This window comes from Neocloeon triangulifer, unplaced genomic scaffold (assembly GCF_031216515.1).
Source record: "Neocloeon triangulifer isolate White Clay Creek 2 clone unplaced genomic scaffold, ASM3121651v1 ptg000011l, whole genome shotgun sequence".
Taxonomy (NCBI): Eukaryota; Metazoa; Arthropoda; class Insecta; order Ephemeroptera; family Baetidae; genus Neocloeon; species Neocloeon triangulifer.
This window is the reverse complement of record NW_026775553.1, coordinates 252,189-272,178: the sequence shown is the minus strand read 5'-3', so window position 1 is coordinate 272,178 and position 19,990 is coordinate 252,189. Positions and strand designations below refer to the sequence as shown.

At 36.7% G+C, this 19,990-nt stretch overlaps 2 protein-coding genes across 3 annotated transcripts; one reads left to right on the top strand and one right to left on the bottom strand.

Moving 5' to 3' along the window:
• Positions 1–60: 60 nt before the first annotated feature.
• Positions 61–6,483, top strand: LOC132196206 (uncharacterized). Of its 2 annotated transcripts, none has more exons than XM_059618705.1 (9): positions 61–387; positions 3,169–3,231; positions 3,297–3,614; positions 3,974–4,135; positions 4,664–4,879; positions 4,935–5,005; positions 5,478–5,650; positions 5,980–6,163; positions 6,222–6,483. In XM_059618705.1, the coding sequence occupies exons 1-9, from the start codon at positions 244–246 to the stop codon at positions 6,364–6,366; spliced, it is 1,476 nt and encodes a 491-aa protein (XP_059474688.1). In that variant the 5' UTR covers positions 61–243; the 3' UTR covers positions 6,367–6,483. The 2 variants fall into 2 exon arrangements, with proteins under 2 accessions (XP_059474688.1, XP_059474689.1); XM_059618706.1 differs by lacking the exon at positions 61–387 and adding an exon at positions 939–1,074.
• Positions 6,484–10,234: 3,751 nt separating this feature from the next.
• Positions 10,235–17,663, bottom strand: LOC132196030 (uncharacterized). Its single transcript, XM_059618400.1, has 10 exons — positions 17,579–17,663; positions 16,050–16,127; positions 15,917–15,995; positions 15,636–15,844; positions 15,418–15,587; positions 15,213–15,345; positions 14,919–15,162; positions 14,665–14,864; positions 14,389–14,609; positions 10,235–14,335 (listed from the first exon to the last, which is right to left on the bottom strand). The coding sequence occupies exons 2-10, from the start codon at positions 16,090–16,092 to the stop codon at positions 11,378–11,380; spliced, it is 4,257 nt and encodes a 1,418-aa protein (XP_059474383.1). The 5' UTR covers positions 16,093–16,127; positions 17,579–17,663; the 3' UTR covers positions 10,235–11,377.
• Positions 17,664–19,990: the final 2,327 nt, after the last annotated feature.

The window sequence follows — 19,990 nt, the reverse complement described above, 5'->3', positions numbered from 1 at the left end:
TCATTTTGAAATCTTGCCCCACAGTTTTCACCGGGCAATGCAGCTCCTTTGCGCACACCCCACTTCAGCACCACAGCAAACAAAAACAATTTCAACAACAAGTAAGTCGGGGCCGAATCTTGTTGACTGTCTCGCTCGGCTTTTTGGAACCTTTCGGCACCCTTCGAGACCCGCGTGACCCTTCGGAGGCGACGAAATATGCACCACAACGCCAAAGTGGAGGATTAATTCGCGGAAGCAAGAATGGGCGCGAACCAGAGCGCGGAAAAGAGCGCCAAGGCCAACCACAATAAGGGCGGTTTGACGTTCACCGTGCACAACAGGCATCGGCAGGACGAGGTCGAAAGGTCGCCGCGGCAGCTGCTGCCCATCGAGAAACTCGCCAGGGTACGCAAATAATTCCCACAGACTAAATACCTTTTAAGGAATTTGGCCTACTTTTACTTTCGTCCTAATATTATTATAATTTTGTCAAATTTTTGAGAAGCAACAGGTTGAAAAGGGTGGGGGTAAATTTCCATTGGAAATAGTATGGTTATTTTTTCATTGATTGGTTCGAAACTCTTGCGATGACCTTGACCTTTTTGGTCACCAATCGTTGAATTTTTTTTGATTAGTTTTTAAAAATTGATCACCAGATATGATTCAATTTTAGACATTTACCAATTTTTAATTAGAGGAACTTGAGGAATTTCAATTTAAAATCAAAGTTAATTAAAGGAGAAGAAAAATTTTTTTCCACAATTATGAAGAATTTAGTTGTTGTAAATTGGAGCGAAAAGGAGAGCAAGGTCCGCAGTTGGCGAAAAGCGAGACTTTTTACTTTTTAGTTTACCGAGGCGGGGAATGGGGGGGGGGGGGGAGATAAGGTTGGTGCGCAGCTGGCGAGGCCGGTGATGGTGAGATTGGTGAGTCAGTGAATCGCCGGCAGCCGCCTCCTCAGGTGCGCCCAACATGCCCTTCAAACTGCGGCTCGGCCTCTCGCGCCATCACTCCTCCCCCGCCAGACTCGCGCCCCCCACCCCCGTCAACATCAACAACACCCTCAACAACGACCTCAAGAGGTTCTGCAAGGTATTTTCTTGAAGGAATTTCCTATAATTTTTGGAAATGGTAGTTTTTGCGGACGATTCTTATGATGTGCAGGATTTATTTGCTTTGCGAATTTAATTTTTCCAATGGCGGCCATCTTTGTTTTAAATCGCGGGTGAAAATTTAATTTTTCGTCTGAAACCAGCTTTGTGACATATCGTTGGAATTGCCTCTGCACGGCCTTTTCAGCTCTGTTAATTAAAAATTGAAAGGGATGAGTCTATTTCACTAAATCGTCCAGTTTGTTGTAATTTTAGTTGGCAAAATTTGCACTGTTTGGTAAAATTATATTATAAATACCAAAATAATTGTCAAATCATAATTATTATATTAAATTGTCTTTACTCGCCCAAATTTTAACATCACGTTTTAATCCAAAAAGATCTTAGAGATTAATTAAAATTTAAAAAAAGTAAGAATCAAAATCACTCATGTTGACTTTTTGATTTAATTCTAATTTTCCCTCTTTTATTCTGAAAATATAATTAATTAATTGTAATCAATTTTCCATCTTTTTTTCCTTTAATCAGTTTAAAAATATGCAAAAAATTACATTAAGAAAAATTAATTAAATAAACATAAGAATGTGTATAATCTTTAAATTTTTTTCTTTTATTGATTTGAGGTTTCCCCTGCAATTTTTTTTAATTAATTATGTAATGGTCATTAGTGTGCACAATAGTGAAGTTTTTGGCACTCGAAGTCTCAAGGTTCGTCCGCGTCAATTGTCCGATTAGAGTTTAATCATTGAGAATATGCCAAAGTCTCCTTTTGCGCCGTCGATCAATGATTTTAATCGCAAAAAAATGTGAAATTCCCGCTCGTATCGTGGCAAGTCATTCTAGTCAATCACTTCTAATTCGTCACTAATCGTTCCTCTCAACTCGTCACACTTCAGATAAAGTTTTTTTTACTTCGCACTTGTGACAAATCCGCAGTTGAAACTAATAAATCTCGGTAAAAATTTTACGACCTTGAATTTCTTCTAAAAACTGATGCAATTTTTATAATTCAAAGACCAATTTTTTTAAACTTTAAAATTTAAATCTTGGGAATCAAACTATGCCTTGGAAATTAATATTCACCAAATTTTTCAAATGATTTGCGTTGTTCCTTTGTCGTAAAATTTGCTTTGCCTGCTTCAAAGAGTTAAATGAAACTTTCCCTTGTAAAAAGACGTGACCTATTTAAAAAAAGTTTGTACTTCATGTTGAGTACAAAGTTATAAGAAAGTCGTTATCCTTATCATGGATTGGCAATTAGTGCACTGTATGGCTGAGATATGGTGGAAAATTATTGAGTTGAAAACATTGATTTACTAGAATTTAAATTACCTGGTCCATGGTTGAAAATAAACCGGCAAAAATTTCTAGCAAGGTCAACCGATTTTAACCAAATTCCACGACCTTTAAAATCTTCAATTTAATTTTGATTCTGAAATAGCCATTCTGGAGAGCGTGACATTTTACATTATATAGCTTAAGTAACAAAATAGTGTTTTTCGTTATTAATTTAATAAAAAAAATAACAAGAGCAAATACTGTGGTTTTCCGAGCCCATTTTCTTTTAAAACGTCTTTGAGCTTCTGTAACTTTTTGCCAGAGGAAGATGGCCCAAAGTAACGTATGAAAAAAGTGATCGCCTTTAAATTATCCATTTTTAAACGTATTACACGTTGTGACCAGGTCACATAAGGTCATTGACCCAGGTGACCTTTGACCTTACCTCGATTTTTTGTTACGTGTGACACATCGTTCAAAAGAGAAAATTATGTGGATCAATTTGGGCCGCAGAATGTTCTTCTAGCTTAGATTTAAGCAGAGTTATAATTCTATTTAATTTTTTACTACCCTTAAATTATTGCTTCGAAAAAACAAACAATAATATTGCTTCTGTAAAGAGCTACAACAGTTTTGAAGAAATCGTAAATTGGAAAAAAATATAAAATTTCAAATTTCACAAAAATTTTCCATCACAGTGAGGTGCACATTTCATTTACCAATTTAATTTGATTTTGGAAATTTTAAAATCAATTTATTTATACCAAATTAAAGATGATTTTGTGTTTGGTTGCAGAGGTTGGAGGAAATTACGGCCAAAGAAGAATCTCAGCGTGGAATCAGCCCAAGAGTTTTCCAGGTGAGTTAATTTATTGTTATTTTTTTTTTCTTAAATAATTTTAATTTTTTTAAAATTTTTTGCAGACGCGAGTTTTTCCGGCTTACCCTGAGTTGGCCGAGCGACTGTTGCGGTCGTTGAGGCGCACAGGTGGCAGCACCGTCGCGCCCCTGACCGCCGACGAGTTGGTGGAGGGGGCGGAAAAGCTGATGACCATCCTTTCGGACGAGCGGCAGACCGAGATGTACCTTCGGATGTACGCAGAGGGCGAGGCCGACCTTTCCAAGACCGCTTTTCAGCAGTTGGTAGCCCTGGCGCACGCCGTCGCCCTCGACCACTACCCTGACGGCCCTCGTTGCTGTCGCAAGACCGACCACACCCTCCACGCCCTTGCAAACGCCGCGGTATGCTGAAAGGGTCGCTTCATTTATTTACTAAAGAAATTGCAAAGAAGACTCAAGTCTGAGTTAAAATAAAACAAAATTTGGTCACTTTAAGACCAACCGAAGTGTCCTGAGGAGGCCGTCATTATCACTTTTCATAAATGAAACTAAATTTTATTCATATCTTCTAAAAAATTTGATATTACACATTTTTCTATGGTAATTTTGCCTCAATCAACACAATTTTTAAGATATTCATATAAATTTATTCCTAAATCAGTTTTCTTAACTTTTGTCAACACGGTTTAAGACTAAAATTTCAAATTAATTTATATTTTGTTAAGGTTTGGAACTTTTTCTGAAAAATTTGTTGTTTTCAGTTTCACGGGAAGGAGAGTTTGTCTGTTGGTTACCTGACGCACTGGATCGCCGAAAACTGTCCGCGGTTGCTGCTCGGGCTGCACCGCTACGTCGTCCACCACCTCAACACCTCGTACCGCACCCTCGACTCACCCCTCGGCACCCTCCCTCAAAACGAAGAGGTAATTTTAAGTTATTAAAACATGAAAAGCATTAAAATTATATTAATTGCTATTGCAAGCTTTCAAAACCTGAGGAGGGTATAAAGAAGGTGAAAATCAAATTACAAATATTTTTTGTAATTTTCAACTTTTTTTTTAAATGATGACTGATTTTTCTTCCAAAATAGTTCAGTTGATTCATGCATTGTAAATATTGGTTGAAGATTTATTATTTTCAATTAAATTTGGATGTTTGTTTGAAACTATTTGTTATTTTGGTTATTTTACCTCATTTCAGGTTTTTTTTAAACAATATTTCCTAATTTTAAGGTTAATAACAGTAATTTTACATAAAAATTGAGATTGGGAGAAACATAAAAAAAAATTTTGAATTTGAAACAGATAAATCAAAAGCAATAAAACAAATTCCAAAGTATGGGTTTTTAAAACATGAAACTTGGTAAATTAAGTACAAATTTTTGATTTCTTATTCTTGTAAGACATTTTGACGTGTTTCCCACCAAAATTTAATTCAATTTATTTGATCAGGAGATGGACTTGGGTACGCCTGTGCTGGAGAACAAGGGCTTTGCGTTCGCCACCTCCGCGGCGGAGGAGAGGGAGGCGGGGGCGTTGCCCCTGTCGCAGGTGTGGCTGTTGGCGGTGAGTCTGCCCAAGGTGTACACGCAGCCCTCGGTCATCCACTCGCCCTCGGCCGGCAGCGGCCTCGCCTCCCTCGACTCGCAGGGCATCATCGCCAGATGGGTACGCCCCCTTCGCAACCTCCCCTCAGACCCCTCATCATCTTTTCTTTTTTCAGCTCGGCAGCGTGTGTCCGTCGCACTGGACGCCCCTTTACAACAGCGACGTCCACGGCCTTGGTGCAAACAGGTGCGCGTTTTTTTTTTTTTATTCAAGACCAAATTAGAATCAACCTTTCATCGATTCAAGGGCAGGAAAGAAAAACATGCAAAAGTCGTTTAGATTGTTCTGTTGTTCATTCTGTTTGTCATGATTAGACTGCTTACCACTTAATTCTTTACTTCTTTATAAAAACAAGTATTCAAAAGGGGAAAACACCAATTTGAATCGTTATTATCCAATTGCATATTTTCTTAGCTCTTTTCTTTTAAGAATATAAAACCAAATTTGTGTTTACTGAAGGCTTCTTGCAATCTGCAATATAACTGTTTTTAAAAAATTAATTTCAATTCAGGACAAACCTTTTGAATAAATTAAACTGAATAATTCATTTTTTTTTCTTTTTGAATATAAATTGTGAAAACAAAGTCCAAATAGATTAAAAAATGTAAATTATTTCCCTTTTTATTTTTACACCTATGGTTTATTTGTGTCGTTGCAGGTTCCTGAATCACGTGCTGAACTACAGGGGGCCGACTCTGACGTTGGTGCGCGGCGAGGGTGGCGTCGAGTTCTGCGTCGGCGCCACCGACGAGTGGCGCGAGACGCACCTTTACTGGGGCGCCCAAGACTGCATCGTCTTGCAAACGCAACCACTCTTCCACGTCATCGAGAGTGAGTTTCCGTTTCATTCAAATTGACCATCAGAATAAAAGTTTTTTTCTAATTTTTCTTTTTACAAAATTCTGAAAAACTGAAATTTAGAGTTTGTTTTCAAACAGCTGATTCTAAGTCGATTCCAACGATATATAACAAAGACAGTTTCAGTCTTAAATTAAAAAATTCTGACTCAATTTGATCCGCCATTTATCCAAGATGGCCGCCAAAACTATAACGAGAATTTAGCTCGGCCAATTTCCATCTAAAAATGGTTTTCTAAGCACCGTTGGAATCCTCTTTGAAAGCTGCATTCTTCAGATTCTGATTGTTGTTGAAATTTGCAGGGGGTGCGAAGCTTGTGTACCTGAACACGTCAATCCGGGGGTACCCGCTGGGGGTGCGGGCGGGGTGCGACCCTCGCAAGCCGAGCCTGAGCGTCAACGAGGCGTTCACGCAGCTCGAGTACAAAGGCATTCCGTACCCGCTGCTCAGCGTCGAGGTCTGGGGCTGCGGCACCTCCCACTCCAGGTGCGTTCCCCTCCCTCCCCTCCCTACCTTTTTTAATAAATTCGTGTTTCGGCCGCAGGGAGGCGCAGCTGGAGCTGAAGAAGTGGCAGGTGAAGCAGGCGGAGCGGCAGCGCCAGGTCAAGCTGTCGGCCGCAGACTGGGTCGACCACCCTGACAGGTACCTCCTCGAGCTCGGCGGACGCACCACCTACAACGACCCCTAGTCCAAAACCACCCTTAAGGCTGATCAATAATAAAAACATTCCTTGTTCTTCTTTTATTCAATTTTCAAATGTGTGGAGGAAAAAGTGCAATAAAACAATAAAATGTAACTGTGCCCCATAATAGTTATAATCTTTTTACTGTGGAAGTTCAATTTCAACTTAATAATTAAATTTCAATAATTGAGTAAAATGAGTTTTAGATTATGCTGGAATCAAAAACGGGCTACTAAATTCTTTCTCGTATTTTTTGATTTAAAATTTACTTTTCATCAAAAGCCATTGTTTCATAAAAAAAATAATCTCCTTTTTTAATTTCAATATATTTACTATTTTAAAAATATTTAGAAATTAATGCATATAAAAAGTTATAGTTTCAAAATAACTCTTAATCTCATTTGTGAATTTAGGCTGCAGTCTCCTGAAGCTGTCAAATGTGCATTTTTATCAAACATTTGAGTTCAATAAGGAAATCAGGACACTGTAAAATAACTCCAGAGATGGAAATTTGTCTAAAAAATAGCACAAGTTTATCTCTCATCGACATCTTTGGCAATTTCCATATGATAACAAGAATTTAGAATATTTATTTTTTTATTCTTTATGCAGAAGATGCAGCAGAGTGAGCTTTATTTATGGAAATATCAGCTTCTTTTTAAAGAATTCAAAATAATATTTTGTTAATTTCTGTTATTTTGTTAAGAAATATGAGAAATATCATCTTCTTGCTAATTTAAGAAATGATCAATATAAAAAGACATAATATAGTACGTCCTTAATGAACAAGATTGGAAATCTCTTTCAACCTTAACATTAACAGTGGACTGCATTCCACCCTCTTTGTCATCCACGGCGTCCAAATGCAACCCCTTTTTCACAGCCCACACGATCAACTTAAGATTTGCCGCCAAATGAAGCGCCTTTTCAAGACAGTTTGATTTTTCATGATTCGAAGACAGCGAAATGTAACTTCCATCCAAAATCATCCTTACAAAAGATTACCAAAGCCAGAACAGAAGAAAACATTTATTTTAGCTGTGCCGAAAGAGGCCAACATTGTGCCATAAAGACGGAAAAACAAAAGAGCAAAAGAAAAGATCATTAATCATTATTATTAATTTGATTAAAATACTTGAAGCTTGAAGGTTATCTTTTATATTTCAATTAAAGATAAATTATAAAAATAAAAATTGTCCAATATTTTTGTAAATTAGCACAAAAAGGTATTAAATGGAATTGAATTGAATATAATTTTTTGATTAAAATTTCAATGCAGCTCTCGCGTTTTATGCAAGTTATTCAAACCGGAAGCAATTAATGTTCAATATGTAAGATAATCTGAATTTTATCATTAATTAATTTATTCTGACTTTGAAACAATATCAAAGCCGAAGGATGGAAAGAGATTCAAGCTGGATTCCTTTCCTACATGAAAATGAATCAACATGAGGCGAAAAAGGCGGAAAAAAGCACGGCTGAAAACCCGCCAATTTCTCAATGCAAGCGCCACGGCCAGCAAAGAAGGAGCAAGTCCAAGCAAGTCTCAGCAAGTTTCTTCTTGCGGTAGGCCAACCGCGAAGTGTGCCAACCTGACATGAATAAATTTCTTTCTGAATTTCAATTAAGCCACTGTAAATATAGCAATAATTTGGAAAAAGTTTATATTTTAAAACAATTCGTTGTTCTTGAGTTAGCGCTAATCAAAATCAATCGCGACTGTCATGGAATTTATTTTACAGTGAAACTTTGTTTGGTTGGTACGAAATTGTTTTTGCCTCCTTCGATCAGTTTGATTGATTAGTCTCGATCAAGTGTTCGGTTTCGCTCTGTTTTTTTGTGAACAATGACTTAATTCCTCAAGTTAATGTCGTTCGCGGGCCTTGACCTTTCGCCGCGACCTCCGGAGGTCCGGAAGGAACGGCCGAAGGTGGGATTTGGGCCTGGAAACGGTCCCAATCGACCGCAATCTCGCGTCCAAGGTTTGTACATAAACCGGCATAACGTGACACAAACCCTTGAAACGGCGGTTTTTGTTTCAATAGAGAGGCTTTTGCGTTTTAATTTCGATAAATTTCATTCCCCAGGAAGAAAATTCACCCTGACCTGATGACCTGAAGGTCCAAGGGGCTGCTGAGGAGGCCAAAAGGCCGTTCGACTGAGGAATCTCACCTTCGAATTGCATTCGTCTTTGGCGTGTTCGTCCTTTGACCCTGAAATGTACCCTGATTTGTCCACCCTGGCGTCGACCCTCATCGTGGAGGCCTCGCCCTGCCTCAGGCCAAAGGTTTTAACATTATATTCATTATTAAACTAATTAATTTCTATATTTTTGCCCATAAGCCTCGGAAGATTGAAAAAAATGTCCCCTAACTTTTCCTGATATTTCTTTCCATTGAAAAATAAAAATATAGAATCATTCAAATCAAAAGCAATCTAATCAAGTTTAAAATGAATTTACAGTCGGTGGTGCCAAAGAAGAGGAGGGACAGTTTTGAAGGCCAATCAAACCCAACAGCAAGCCCTGGAGTCACCCTGACCAAGTCCAGCCAGCGCAGACACCTTCAAAAAGGTCAGTGTTTTTCTCTTTGTACAAATCTTACCAATTGGGACCAAACATTTCTAAAATGCCCGAAATCTGCTCGATCGATATTTAGATTTTGTCTTATTTTGAAAATTCATTCATGCACCACAAGCGAGATATTACAAATGAAGTTCAGATCAGGGCACATTCTCCTCAAGGAATATCTTAAACTCTTTTTGATTTGTAGCAACGAATCGATTCGCGGAAATGAATTAAATGAGCAACTGCGAACCTCGATTGGAAATCTCTATGATTGAGTGAAATTATAAATCGCCCATCTTTGTAAATTTCAAATCAAAATGCATTATGCTAATTTGAAATTCTCAATCGCAGTCAGCACGAATATAAAGAAAAAACAAAGAAAGGAGAAATTAATCGGAGATCAAAAAGAAATTGCAATGTCTAAACTTTGCGCTGCGGATTTTTGCTAAACAGGCAGATTGAGAGTTTGCTTATTTTGTGGGCAAAATGGATTTTATTTTACTATTGATTAAGAAATCAAGGAGAGAATTTGAAGTTTTCACGAAAAAGCTTTATTATAAAATTATTTTTCGGAAAAAATTAGAACACCGTAGTGGAGAGATCAGCAAAAATAGACTCTTTATAGATACAAAGGATCAAGTTTTAACAAATATTTCCAAAATATTAAATATTTAAATCAATTTTCTTGTTCCTTTTGTAACATTAGAAGAATTTAATTTGACTGAAAGATGTGCAATTTAACTCTTTTTCTTGAGTGATGGTTGTAAAGAGCGAGTTTGATTACTTTTCTTCTGATGCCGAGTCTCCTTTCGGGCGTCAAATGCATTTGTCCTCAGCTGGGAAAGAAAAGACAAAGTCGCCGCTTGCATTTGGTTTGGTGGCTTTGGAACAATCCATTTGTAATTAGTATATTATTCAGTAATATTCTGATTGTAATTTTTATATCACTCTAAATTTTCCAATTTCAAAATCCAAACAAATGCAACAATCGCAAAATCAGCCCAATGGAAGAAACAAATTGTTCAAAAACCGAAAAATAATCTGATTATTGAAGCTCCTATTAACTAAATTATTTTTAATTCAAACTTTCGCAGGAAAAAAAAGACTTGAAATTATTAAAGACGGAGAAAAGTGTATTCATCAAAAATAAAAGTATAATCTTAAATTAAGTAAGGAAAAGATTCAGTAAGTGCGCAGAATAATTTTGTTAGTAAAATCGAATAGATTTTATTCACAACTTGACAAATTATGCTTCAAGTAAGTCATGCGTTTTTCCTTTAATTGTTTAATTTACGAATTTCAACAGAAATTCAATTTAAAATTTATCTGAAGACTTTGCTTGCACATTTGGAACTTTTTATAATTTATTCCATGAAAAAACGAATAATTATTAATTGGAGAAATTAATTCCAAGGGATGATGACCTGCTCCGTGTTCACTTTTTTCTTTCAGGTTTCATTGAAAGTCAACTCTCTGCAGCTGAGAAATACAAACAGAATGAAAAAAATTACGCTTGGCATTGTTAAATTTCTCTGGAGACAATTACACGCAATGAATATCATTGCGTATCATCATATAAGTCAGCCTTGTCTTTTGTTGTTGTTGAGGTGAAAAAGGAAAACACAGCGAATAGGAAAATTAATTATTCTAGCAACACGATTTTTTTTCTTTTGCTATTGCCATTCATTCCGATTGATTTTGTTGCGAGAAACGGCGGTTCTCATTTTCCCTCCGAATCAAAGTGCCCTTTTTGACGCGGGGTCATTTTTTTAACAAAGCGTGCGTTAAGTTTTGTCAAAACAATTAAAATAATTCCCATTTGTCTTTGGCTGAATTAATTAATTTAGGTCAATTGCAAATTAATTCAGCAATCGGGAGCTGAAGAAGTGAAGGTCAAGCTTTCTGCTGGTTGACCACCCTATATATCTCGGCGGACGCACCACCTACAACGGACCATTACAAATTTATTTACATTTTTTGCTCCAGCAGCGAAATATGCAATAAAATGAACATTTAGACTCCTTTTTATTCAATCAAATTGTTAATATTGAAAGGAAATGTTGTACAAAGGCGTGAAGAGTAAATCTCTTCAATTTTTACATTTTTTATTTTTAATAAGTGTTTTATGCGTGACTTGTTTCTTATTCAAGACTCTTGTTGAAGGTTTTTTTTTATCGAGTCCAATAAGATTTAAAACAAAATATTGATAAATTTTATTAATAAACTGGTTCTCCTCCCTCTCGATTTTTCCTTTTAATCAAATTTATTAAACACCAAAAGTAAGAATTTTTTAATGAGACAAAATTCAATTTTTTTCCAAAGCAAGTTTTTATGACTAATTGATTTCATAAAAGCAATTTACAATTTTGGAAAAGCAAATGGCACACTCATTTAGAATAAAATGTTCGTTGCTCGTCGCATTCTTCGAGATATCTGATTCAAAATTCGTAGTCAACGCTGCAGAGTATTGCGGCTTTGATCGTTTGGGTGTGGCGGCAATTTCGCTAAAATTCGCTTCAAATCTTCAAAATCTTGCGGCCGAGCCACTTGCAAGGCGGTTTTGCCATCCACATCCGTCAATTCCGGATCAACGCAGTTTTTTAAAAGCCACTCGAATGCTTGAGAATTTCCTTTCATGGCCGCGGTGTGCAGCGCGGTTTCGTTTCTCTGTGTCGTTTTCACAATTAGTCTGGAATTTTTAGTTTTAATATATTCTAGTAGTTCCAGTATTTCATATCGATTATAATTATTTGCCACGAAGTGCACAACATTCCAGCCGTCGTCGTCCTCAGCTTCAATCGGCAACCCAATTTCCTCAACCAACCATTTACACTTTTCTTTACAATGAAGATGACTTTGCGCTGCGTAGTGGAGCACCGTTTTATTTGCCTTTGTTTTCTGCTTGACCAGTTTTCCACAAAGTGCATGCAGTTCTTTTAATTTACTTAAGACACAATAACGTTTTGCCATCAAGTGCATCGCATTCTCGCCGTCGTTTGTTAAAGATTCAATTAGATGTGGACATTTCTTGAGAATGAACTTAATCACTCCAATTTTTCCCTCACTCGCAGCAAAATGCACAAATTTCCATCCGTCGTTGTCCTCAGATTCAATCTCCAACCCAATTTCCTCAACCAACCATTCACACTTTTCTTCAGAACACCAACCACTTTGCGCTGCGTAGTGAAGCACCGTTTTATTTGTCTTTGTTTTCTGCTTGACCAATTTTCCACAAAGCGCATGCAATTCTTTTAATTCATCTTTTTCACTATAACTTGCTGCCATCAAGTGCATCGCGTTCTCGGCGTCGTTCGTCAAAGATTCCATCAGACCAGGGAATTTCCCGTGAATGAACTCTATCTTTCCAATTTTCCCTCCACTCGCTGCAAAGTGAAGAGCGTTCCACCCTTTACGGTTCACGTCGCTTGGGTCCAATCCCTGTGCCATCAGCCATTCGATTGTTTCCTCATTCAACCTATTTTTGCACGCGATATGAAGCATTGTTTCTCCTAAAATCGTTTTTTGCTTGATCAGTTCAGGTTTTTCCTTGTGCAGATACTGAAGTATTTTTCCTCCTTCCTTATTCCTTTTATTAACAGCAGCACAGTGGGCTGCATTCCACCCCTTGTCGTCCACGGCGTTCAAATCAACCCCATTTTCTACGAGAAAAACGCACAACTCGAGATTTTCCTTCTCTGCCGCCAAATGAAGCGCTGTTTTGCCTTCCTTCATTTCTTGCTTAATCAAATCGCCGTCTCGACTGTGAAAGAATTCGACAATTTTTTTTCCTTCACTCCAATAACATGCAAATTGAAGGAGGTTGAGGCCATGATCATCATCTACAGATTTGATGAGCGCAGGATCCTTTTCCAGGAAGTACTTCGCCAATTCCAAATTTCCTTTTCCGATATGTAAAGCGTTCCGTCCTTTATAATCCTTGTCGCCGATTTTGAAGTCGCATTCTTGCACCAGCCACCGACAAATTTCCAACGCGGCCGAGTGTTTTTTCGAAGCCCTTATCTCTGCCGCCACATGAAGGGCAGTCCTGCCGTCGTCAAAAACTGTCTTCTCAATCCCCCTGTATTCTTGCTGCAAAAACTTCGCCGCTTCAACATTTCCTATTTTAATAGCATATTGAAACAGTCTTATTGCGAGTTTTTCGGGCGGTTCGCTTTTCGTCCCAAGAAGTGCCCTTATCGTCTTTTCTTCCATATAATAATTGTAATATTCAAAATTGCTAAATTCATAAAGAAATAGAAAGTCCACACAGGCAGTTGGAAAACCGTGCTGAATAAGAAGTTCAACGCACTCGACGCTGTTTGTTGATACCGCAAATACAAGAGCATTGCTTTTGACCAAACCGTGCATGTCGATTAGTCCACTTTCAATCACCAATTTAAGCATCTCGTGGTGATTCTTTTCAGATGCATTCGTAACAGCAAAACTCATATCATTGTCATGATTCGCTTGGCATTTTTCAATTAAACCATGAGTGGAACACTTTTCTACGAGCGCTGCAAAGAGTTTCAAGAAATTGTTCTTAACTGCACCGCAAAGTATTTTTGTGATTTCATTGATTTTTGAAAATTCCAAGCTTTCAAATGCGCCATGATTCAAAATATTCAGAGCAATTTCTTCGTTTTTCCAACAGGCTTCTTTTAAAATTTGATATCCATTTTCAAAATGAAATTTGGCCTTGCTGCGATTCTTCCCAAAGCTGATTTGGTTTTCGTAAAGGGAGAACATGGTCGGCAGGTTTTCGCTGACTAGAATTTCAGCGATCATCTCTTTCGTTATTTTCTCCATAAAAAATAATTCAAGAGATGATTTCAAAATTGCAGTTTCTTCATCTTTCTCCCTGGATATTTTCATATCCACGAATTTTCTAACTTGTCTGTATTTCTCTTCCAATAAATCGATAGGCATTTCAAATTTTTTGAATTTTTCGCCATTCAGGCATTCTATGTAATTTTGAGCAGCAAGAAACTCGGCGAACGTTTGGTGCACGAAAACAATGTTTCCTTCAACCAGAGTCACAATTCCATTGCGGGTGTATTTTAAATCCTCAACACTCTCGTTATTTAGATATGAAAGTGAAATAGTTTGCAACTCTTTCTCACATTTTTCAAGTGCTTCCTCGTACATCATATTCCCCTCAGTGTAATCTACAGCAAGCGCTTCACGCATTTTCTTCTGGACAATTTTCTCGTAAATGTGAAACAAGTTTTGTGAATCTTTTCCAGAAAATGAGTCTTCTGTTTGAGCGATCATTTTCAAGTGAAGAGGATTGCTTAAGATATCGTAAGATCCGTTACGTTGAAAGTTTGCAATCATTCGGAGAATAAAAAGCATCCAGCCGCTATGAGGGGTCGCCGGTAGAAATTCTATTATCGGTTGACTTGATGGTTTCTTAAAGTTTAAACAGTCAATTTAAGTTGTTATCAAAATAATTCAAAATTTACCCCTTGTGCGTCCTCTGTCGCTCTTCCCACGTCAATCAGAAAGAATAGCTTTGGTTTTCCTTGCCACTCTTGTGACTCGGGGCCAAGAAGCGAGTGAATCAAATCGCCGATCGGCACTGGCTCATTTCCACTCAGGTTGACGCAAACTTGATTTTCTTCCTCTGTGACCTGAGCAAAAAAGAACGCTGCGAAGCATCCATAATCGCTCCACGACTTTTCCTCTGAAACAATTTGCTTTGTAAAACATGCAAATAATATCAGAATTGTAATTCTTACTCAATTCTGCAAAGTATTTTTCCACACTTTCCAAATCTGAGTTGATTGTTTTAGTTTCAAATCCAAGATTTTCAATGAGACTGTATTCTAATTTTTTAATCTCGTTTCCTTGGTGAAATATCACTGCGAGTTTCCCTCTGAAAACAGACTTTGTGTTTGGATTCATCCAATCGAATTCAATCGTCGATTGGCTTTGGCCACTAAAATGAAAGATTTTGATAAATAATTTCCATTTTAAATTAAAAAAATTCTACCAATTCTCGAATGCAGAAAAGAAGAACTTTCTGTCATGCGGAAACATTTTAATTTCCATTGTTTGTTCCGTTTGCTTTTGAGTTCTGATATCAGGCTGTGCTTTTATCGCCCATTCGTGAATTCTGTTTTGCATTCCGGTGGAGAAATGAGCGAGGCTCTCGTTCGCTCTCATCAGGTTGAGTTGTTCACACAAACACTGGACAAGCCATGTCCCTTTACGAGGATCTCTGTCCGCAGTTGTTGCTAAAATTATTATTAAATGATCGCCAGCTCAATTAAAAATTCCAAGTTACTTTCAACCGTTGAGTAGAAAATAATCGTGTTGTGCATTTTCGGCTCAAACGAAACGTTGCTTGAGTAGTTTTTTGCCGTGTCTTGGCTATCTGCTTGATTTGTGTCTCCGAATGAAAGTTCACCTCTGCACGGCTGAAAGTGAGGGCCAATCAAACTTTTGTTGTACAAATTATATAATCTAAAAGTTATTAAGAAAAAAAATACCCCAAGGAACAGGAGCCGCAAGCATTTTGCACATGTTTTTTCCAGTTTCGCAAACAATTCCTTTGTGTTGAACGAGTCGTAAACATTTGATATGATTTCGTCTGTGTAAATCTTCCCCTTGGGACCTCCATGCGACAAAATGATGAAAATGAACATCGATGGCTCTACGTCTGTTTGCATTTAATTAGGTAAAATTTTGTTATGAAAAGAATTTATACCCTCAGAAGCAAAGAATTTCTTTAATTTTTTCTCATCGGCCAACAGAGCCAAAAGGTCTTCCTTTTTTGGCGACGGCAAATCTCTGAATCGGCACTTTCGGTTTTCAGCAAATGTTTTTCTCAGATTCTCAACATCCTTGTCGTTTCCCTTCCGGGGCCAATCGTCTTTGCCCTCTTTGAAGTCGTAGTGGGCCACGAGCACAAACACGCTTTAGGGTGATAAATTTATTTATAAATATTTTTTTTATTGTGTCTGAAAAAATGAGATGAATAAATAATACTTGTCTGCGTTTTCTCTCCCGTTTGTTGTTTGGAAAAACCCTAGTCTCGCATGTCCTTTGGGAGAAACTTGGTTCCAACCTTTTATAAAATTAATTTTCAATAATCAAGAATTGATAATTAAAAAACACAGACCTTTTTTGACAGTTTTATGCAATTCGACATGTTTATGCGACATTTTAAAGGCGATTTCAATACTGCAGAATTTTTCATCTGGAAAAGTATTAGAAATAAAATACAATGAGGGCGATCCAAAAGCCTAACCTGGCCCAGGCTAACGTGACTTAGCCCCGGGCTAACTTAGCCCACCAGCAAAATTGAATGGCGGGTTAAATAAGTCCAGGCCAGGTTTATTTAGCCTGTGCCAAGTTAGCCTTTTGGATCGCCCTCATTATAATAAAAAATATATAGCCTATATAATTAATTAAAAGGTTTGTTTTTTGAATAAAAACAATTTTACAACGAGGAAAAGCCCGACTCTTCATTTCCATAATTAATTAATTAAGCTTTTTCTTAACTTTTCGCGCTCGATAAACTGGGTTGCTTCAAATGTAAACCTAATTCAACTGTTTTTTTTTTTTTTTTTAAATATTTGGAAGTTAAAGGCCACTTTGGCAAGTAATATACATGAAACCATTCTTTGTACTTATTTAAATTTGTTAGTTGAAACCTTAAAAATATTTTAATTTTTCGTAACTTCAAAAATTTCCTAACGTATTTGGAAATTTCGCTACTAATTTTGCTATCGGAAAAAAAGAATCTAATGTCTAATGAAGAATTGAAACAATAACAAGCAATTTACTCAATCAAAACGATTTCTGAGTGATTAATTTTACTGAGAAGACTTTAAAAAGATCGTTTCGTTGTATTCGGTTGTATTATTGACACAAAGTAGGTGATAATTAAGATTTAACTATCACAAAATACTTATTCAAATGTTTGAAAAGTTAATTTTGAAACTTCAATAAGTAGCCATGTTATTATTTTAAATTTAAATGAATTTTCATTTTGCATCGGCCTTACAAATTTTAAGTATAATTGTTTTTTATTCTGCTCTACATTTTAATGGCCCGTTGAGATTTATCAGGCCTGACTGCCACCTCATTTAAAATGCCAACTGCGGCTATTTGCGTGATAAGGAATGGAGATAATAAAAATTAGAAGCTACAAATCTTCTTTGTCAGTAAGTTTTTTGCAACTACTCACAAAAACTTCGTTACTAGTTCACAAAAATCTGATATGAGAAAAAAGTTATCATTGAAATGACAGACCGTTTAATTTCGCAGAGCGACTAAAATTAATGGGAAAAAGTAGATTTAGCTCAAAGATTTTAATTACCAGTGATAAAGAATATAAGTCTTGTTTCAAGTTTGCGAATAGATCAGATAAGAGCTTAAAAGATGGACAGCAATGCCACTCTTATTTTAATGTAACCGTCAGAATTGCTTCAAGTGAAGAATTCAGAATTTTTTTTATACAACTACAATTCCACTTGCATGGAAATTTAAAACATATTTCAAAATCTGCTCAGTAACAAAGGCAAATTTCATAAATCACTATTTTTGTTCGTTTTCAATTTTATAATTGCTAAATTGATAAAGTGTTTTGTGAAAAGATCGTAAAGTAAAACCAAAAGCCCTTAATTTAGGCCCAACGAAACTCACCACGTTTCAGCTTTGAGTGGAAACCGCGGCCATCGAGTTTTCTTTTCACTTCGAAATGCAGAGTTTGTGCGAAGCTGGAAGGAGAGTGAAGTGCGCTCTGATAAGGACACGCGTCATTTTTATATCAAATCAAGTCAAGGTTATAGACTTTTCATAAAGTCTAATGATTACTTGGTAGAAAGGAAATTGATAATGATTTACACGCACGTGCCAAATATTGCAACTTCAAAATTAATTTTTTAAGATCTTTCAACGTAATTGCAGATTTTCTTCGAACTCACTCACCCAGAATCACGGAAAACAAGGCTCAAGATACTAAAAAAATAAAACAATATAGAAGTAGAAAAATTTTAAATTTCAAATTTTTTTTATATCGTAAAGAAACATTAGAATTTCAAAGTAACAATCTGTTTTGCCTGGTTTTAAAATTTCCAAGAGCTAAATTTTTTATCTGTGTAGCGGCCGCACATGCTAATTGCGTGCAAAAATCAAGTAATGATTTTTGCAAAAAAAGAACATCAGACAATTTAATACGTTTACCAAGGACGATCGCCTCCTCAGAATCAAAAGAAAAATGCTTAATAATTCCAGGGAAATGCTGGCAGATTTGGAATCCTCATTGAAGGCAGAGCTCACAAGGGAACATTTTTAGGTGCCCGACGGCGATTTTGATCAAATTTGGCATGTCGATTTGGATGCCCTAGTAGAGCCCAGAATTAAATTATTAGCTGCTGAAATGCATTTTTCACCCCTACAGAAGGGTTTGAAGTTGCCATTTAAAATACATGGGGAAATTATTTATTATCTCAAATTTGCAACTTTGTTGATTACTGTGGCTTAATTTTTGCTTGTTTGAGCCACCGATGAATAGAACAATAAATATTTGCCCCACAAAGTGAGCCCGACCCTTAATTTCCACCCCCTTGACGGTATATTCAGCGAAGCCCAGACGTATTTTGCCAACTTTGAGAGCTCGCCATGGGCGAACCGTTGATCGAATTTAAAAAATCTTGGCAGATTCTGAAAGCCCTACTTTCTGCAAATTTGACTGACACAGTTAGAATTGTGTAAGAATTCAAATTATAATTGTTTAATCAAGAAAACAAAAAAATAAATGAGAAATCACTAATGGGAATTTGCATAAGCAACATTTCAACTATGGCGAGTGTGAAACATGTTTCTAGGGGTAATCGACCCTGCCGAACACGATTCCGGGGTCAGTTTTTCGATTTATTCGTTAGTTCTAATTTTTACCCTTAATTTGCAATTATTTTCAATAAGTGCCTAAAATGTAACGCGTGGAGATAAAAATCTGAAAATTGCTGGAAGGGTAGATCTTGAACATAATAGTAACGTAATTTTTCTATACTTGCTTTTTTCCGGAAAATTGCCCATTTTCATAAGGGGTCCACGTTTTGATCGATTTCTCAACTTCTATGGGAGCTAAAAGCAAAACTTGATGTGATTCTGAAAGCTGATTAAATTTACAATTTTTCGTATGTAAACGTTAATTTTCCAACTCCGGCTGCTTTTCCGGAAAAGCGAATTAAAAAAATTATTTATTTTTCCCAGAGAGTATGCAACCCGCAACAAAAAGTCTAGATAGCCAAAATGTAGCTTGGTTCTTTGGCAAGACACCCCTAAAATTTCAAAACTTTTCCTTCAGCCGTTTTTCCGCAATCGCCGATTTTCCCGACCCCTTTTGAGAAAATCAAAACTTTTCCGGAAAGGCAAGTGTGATACATCATTCGATTAGGCACATCAAGGAGATGCTAGAAATAAATTTTTATCAAAATCGGATCATTTTTCCAATTTTTAGAGCAGTTTTCATTAAATAAAAAAATTAAAAAATTCAAACTTTTTTAAAAATTGGAAAGTTTTGAAATTTTAGGGGTGTCTTGCCAAAGAACCAAGCTACATTTTGGCTATCTAGACTTTTTGTTGCGGGTTGCATACTCTCTGGGAAAAATAAATAATTTTTTTAATTCGCTTTTCCGGAAAAGCAGCCGGAGTTGGAAAATTAACGTTTACATACGAAAAATTGTAAATTTAATCAGCTTTCAGAATCACATCAAGTTTTGCTTTTAGCTCCCATAGAAGTTGAGAAATCGATCAAAACGTGGACCCCTTATGAAAATGGGCAATTTTCCGGAAAAAAGCAAGTATAGAAAAATTACGTTACTATTATGTTCAAGATCTACCCTTCCAGCAATTTTCAGATTTTTATCTCCACGCGTCACATTTTAGGCACTTATTGAAAATAATTGCAAATTAAGGGTAAAAATTAGAACTAACGAATAAATCGAAAAACTGACCCCGGAATCGTGTTCGGCAGGGTCGATTACCCCTAGAAACATGTTTCACACTCGCCATAGTTGAAATGTTGCTTATGCAAATTCCCATTAGTGATTT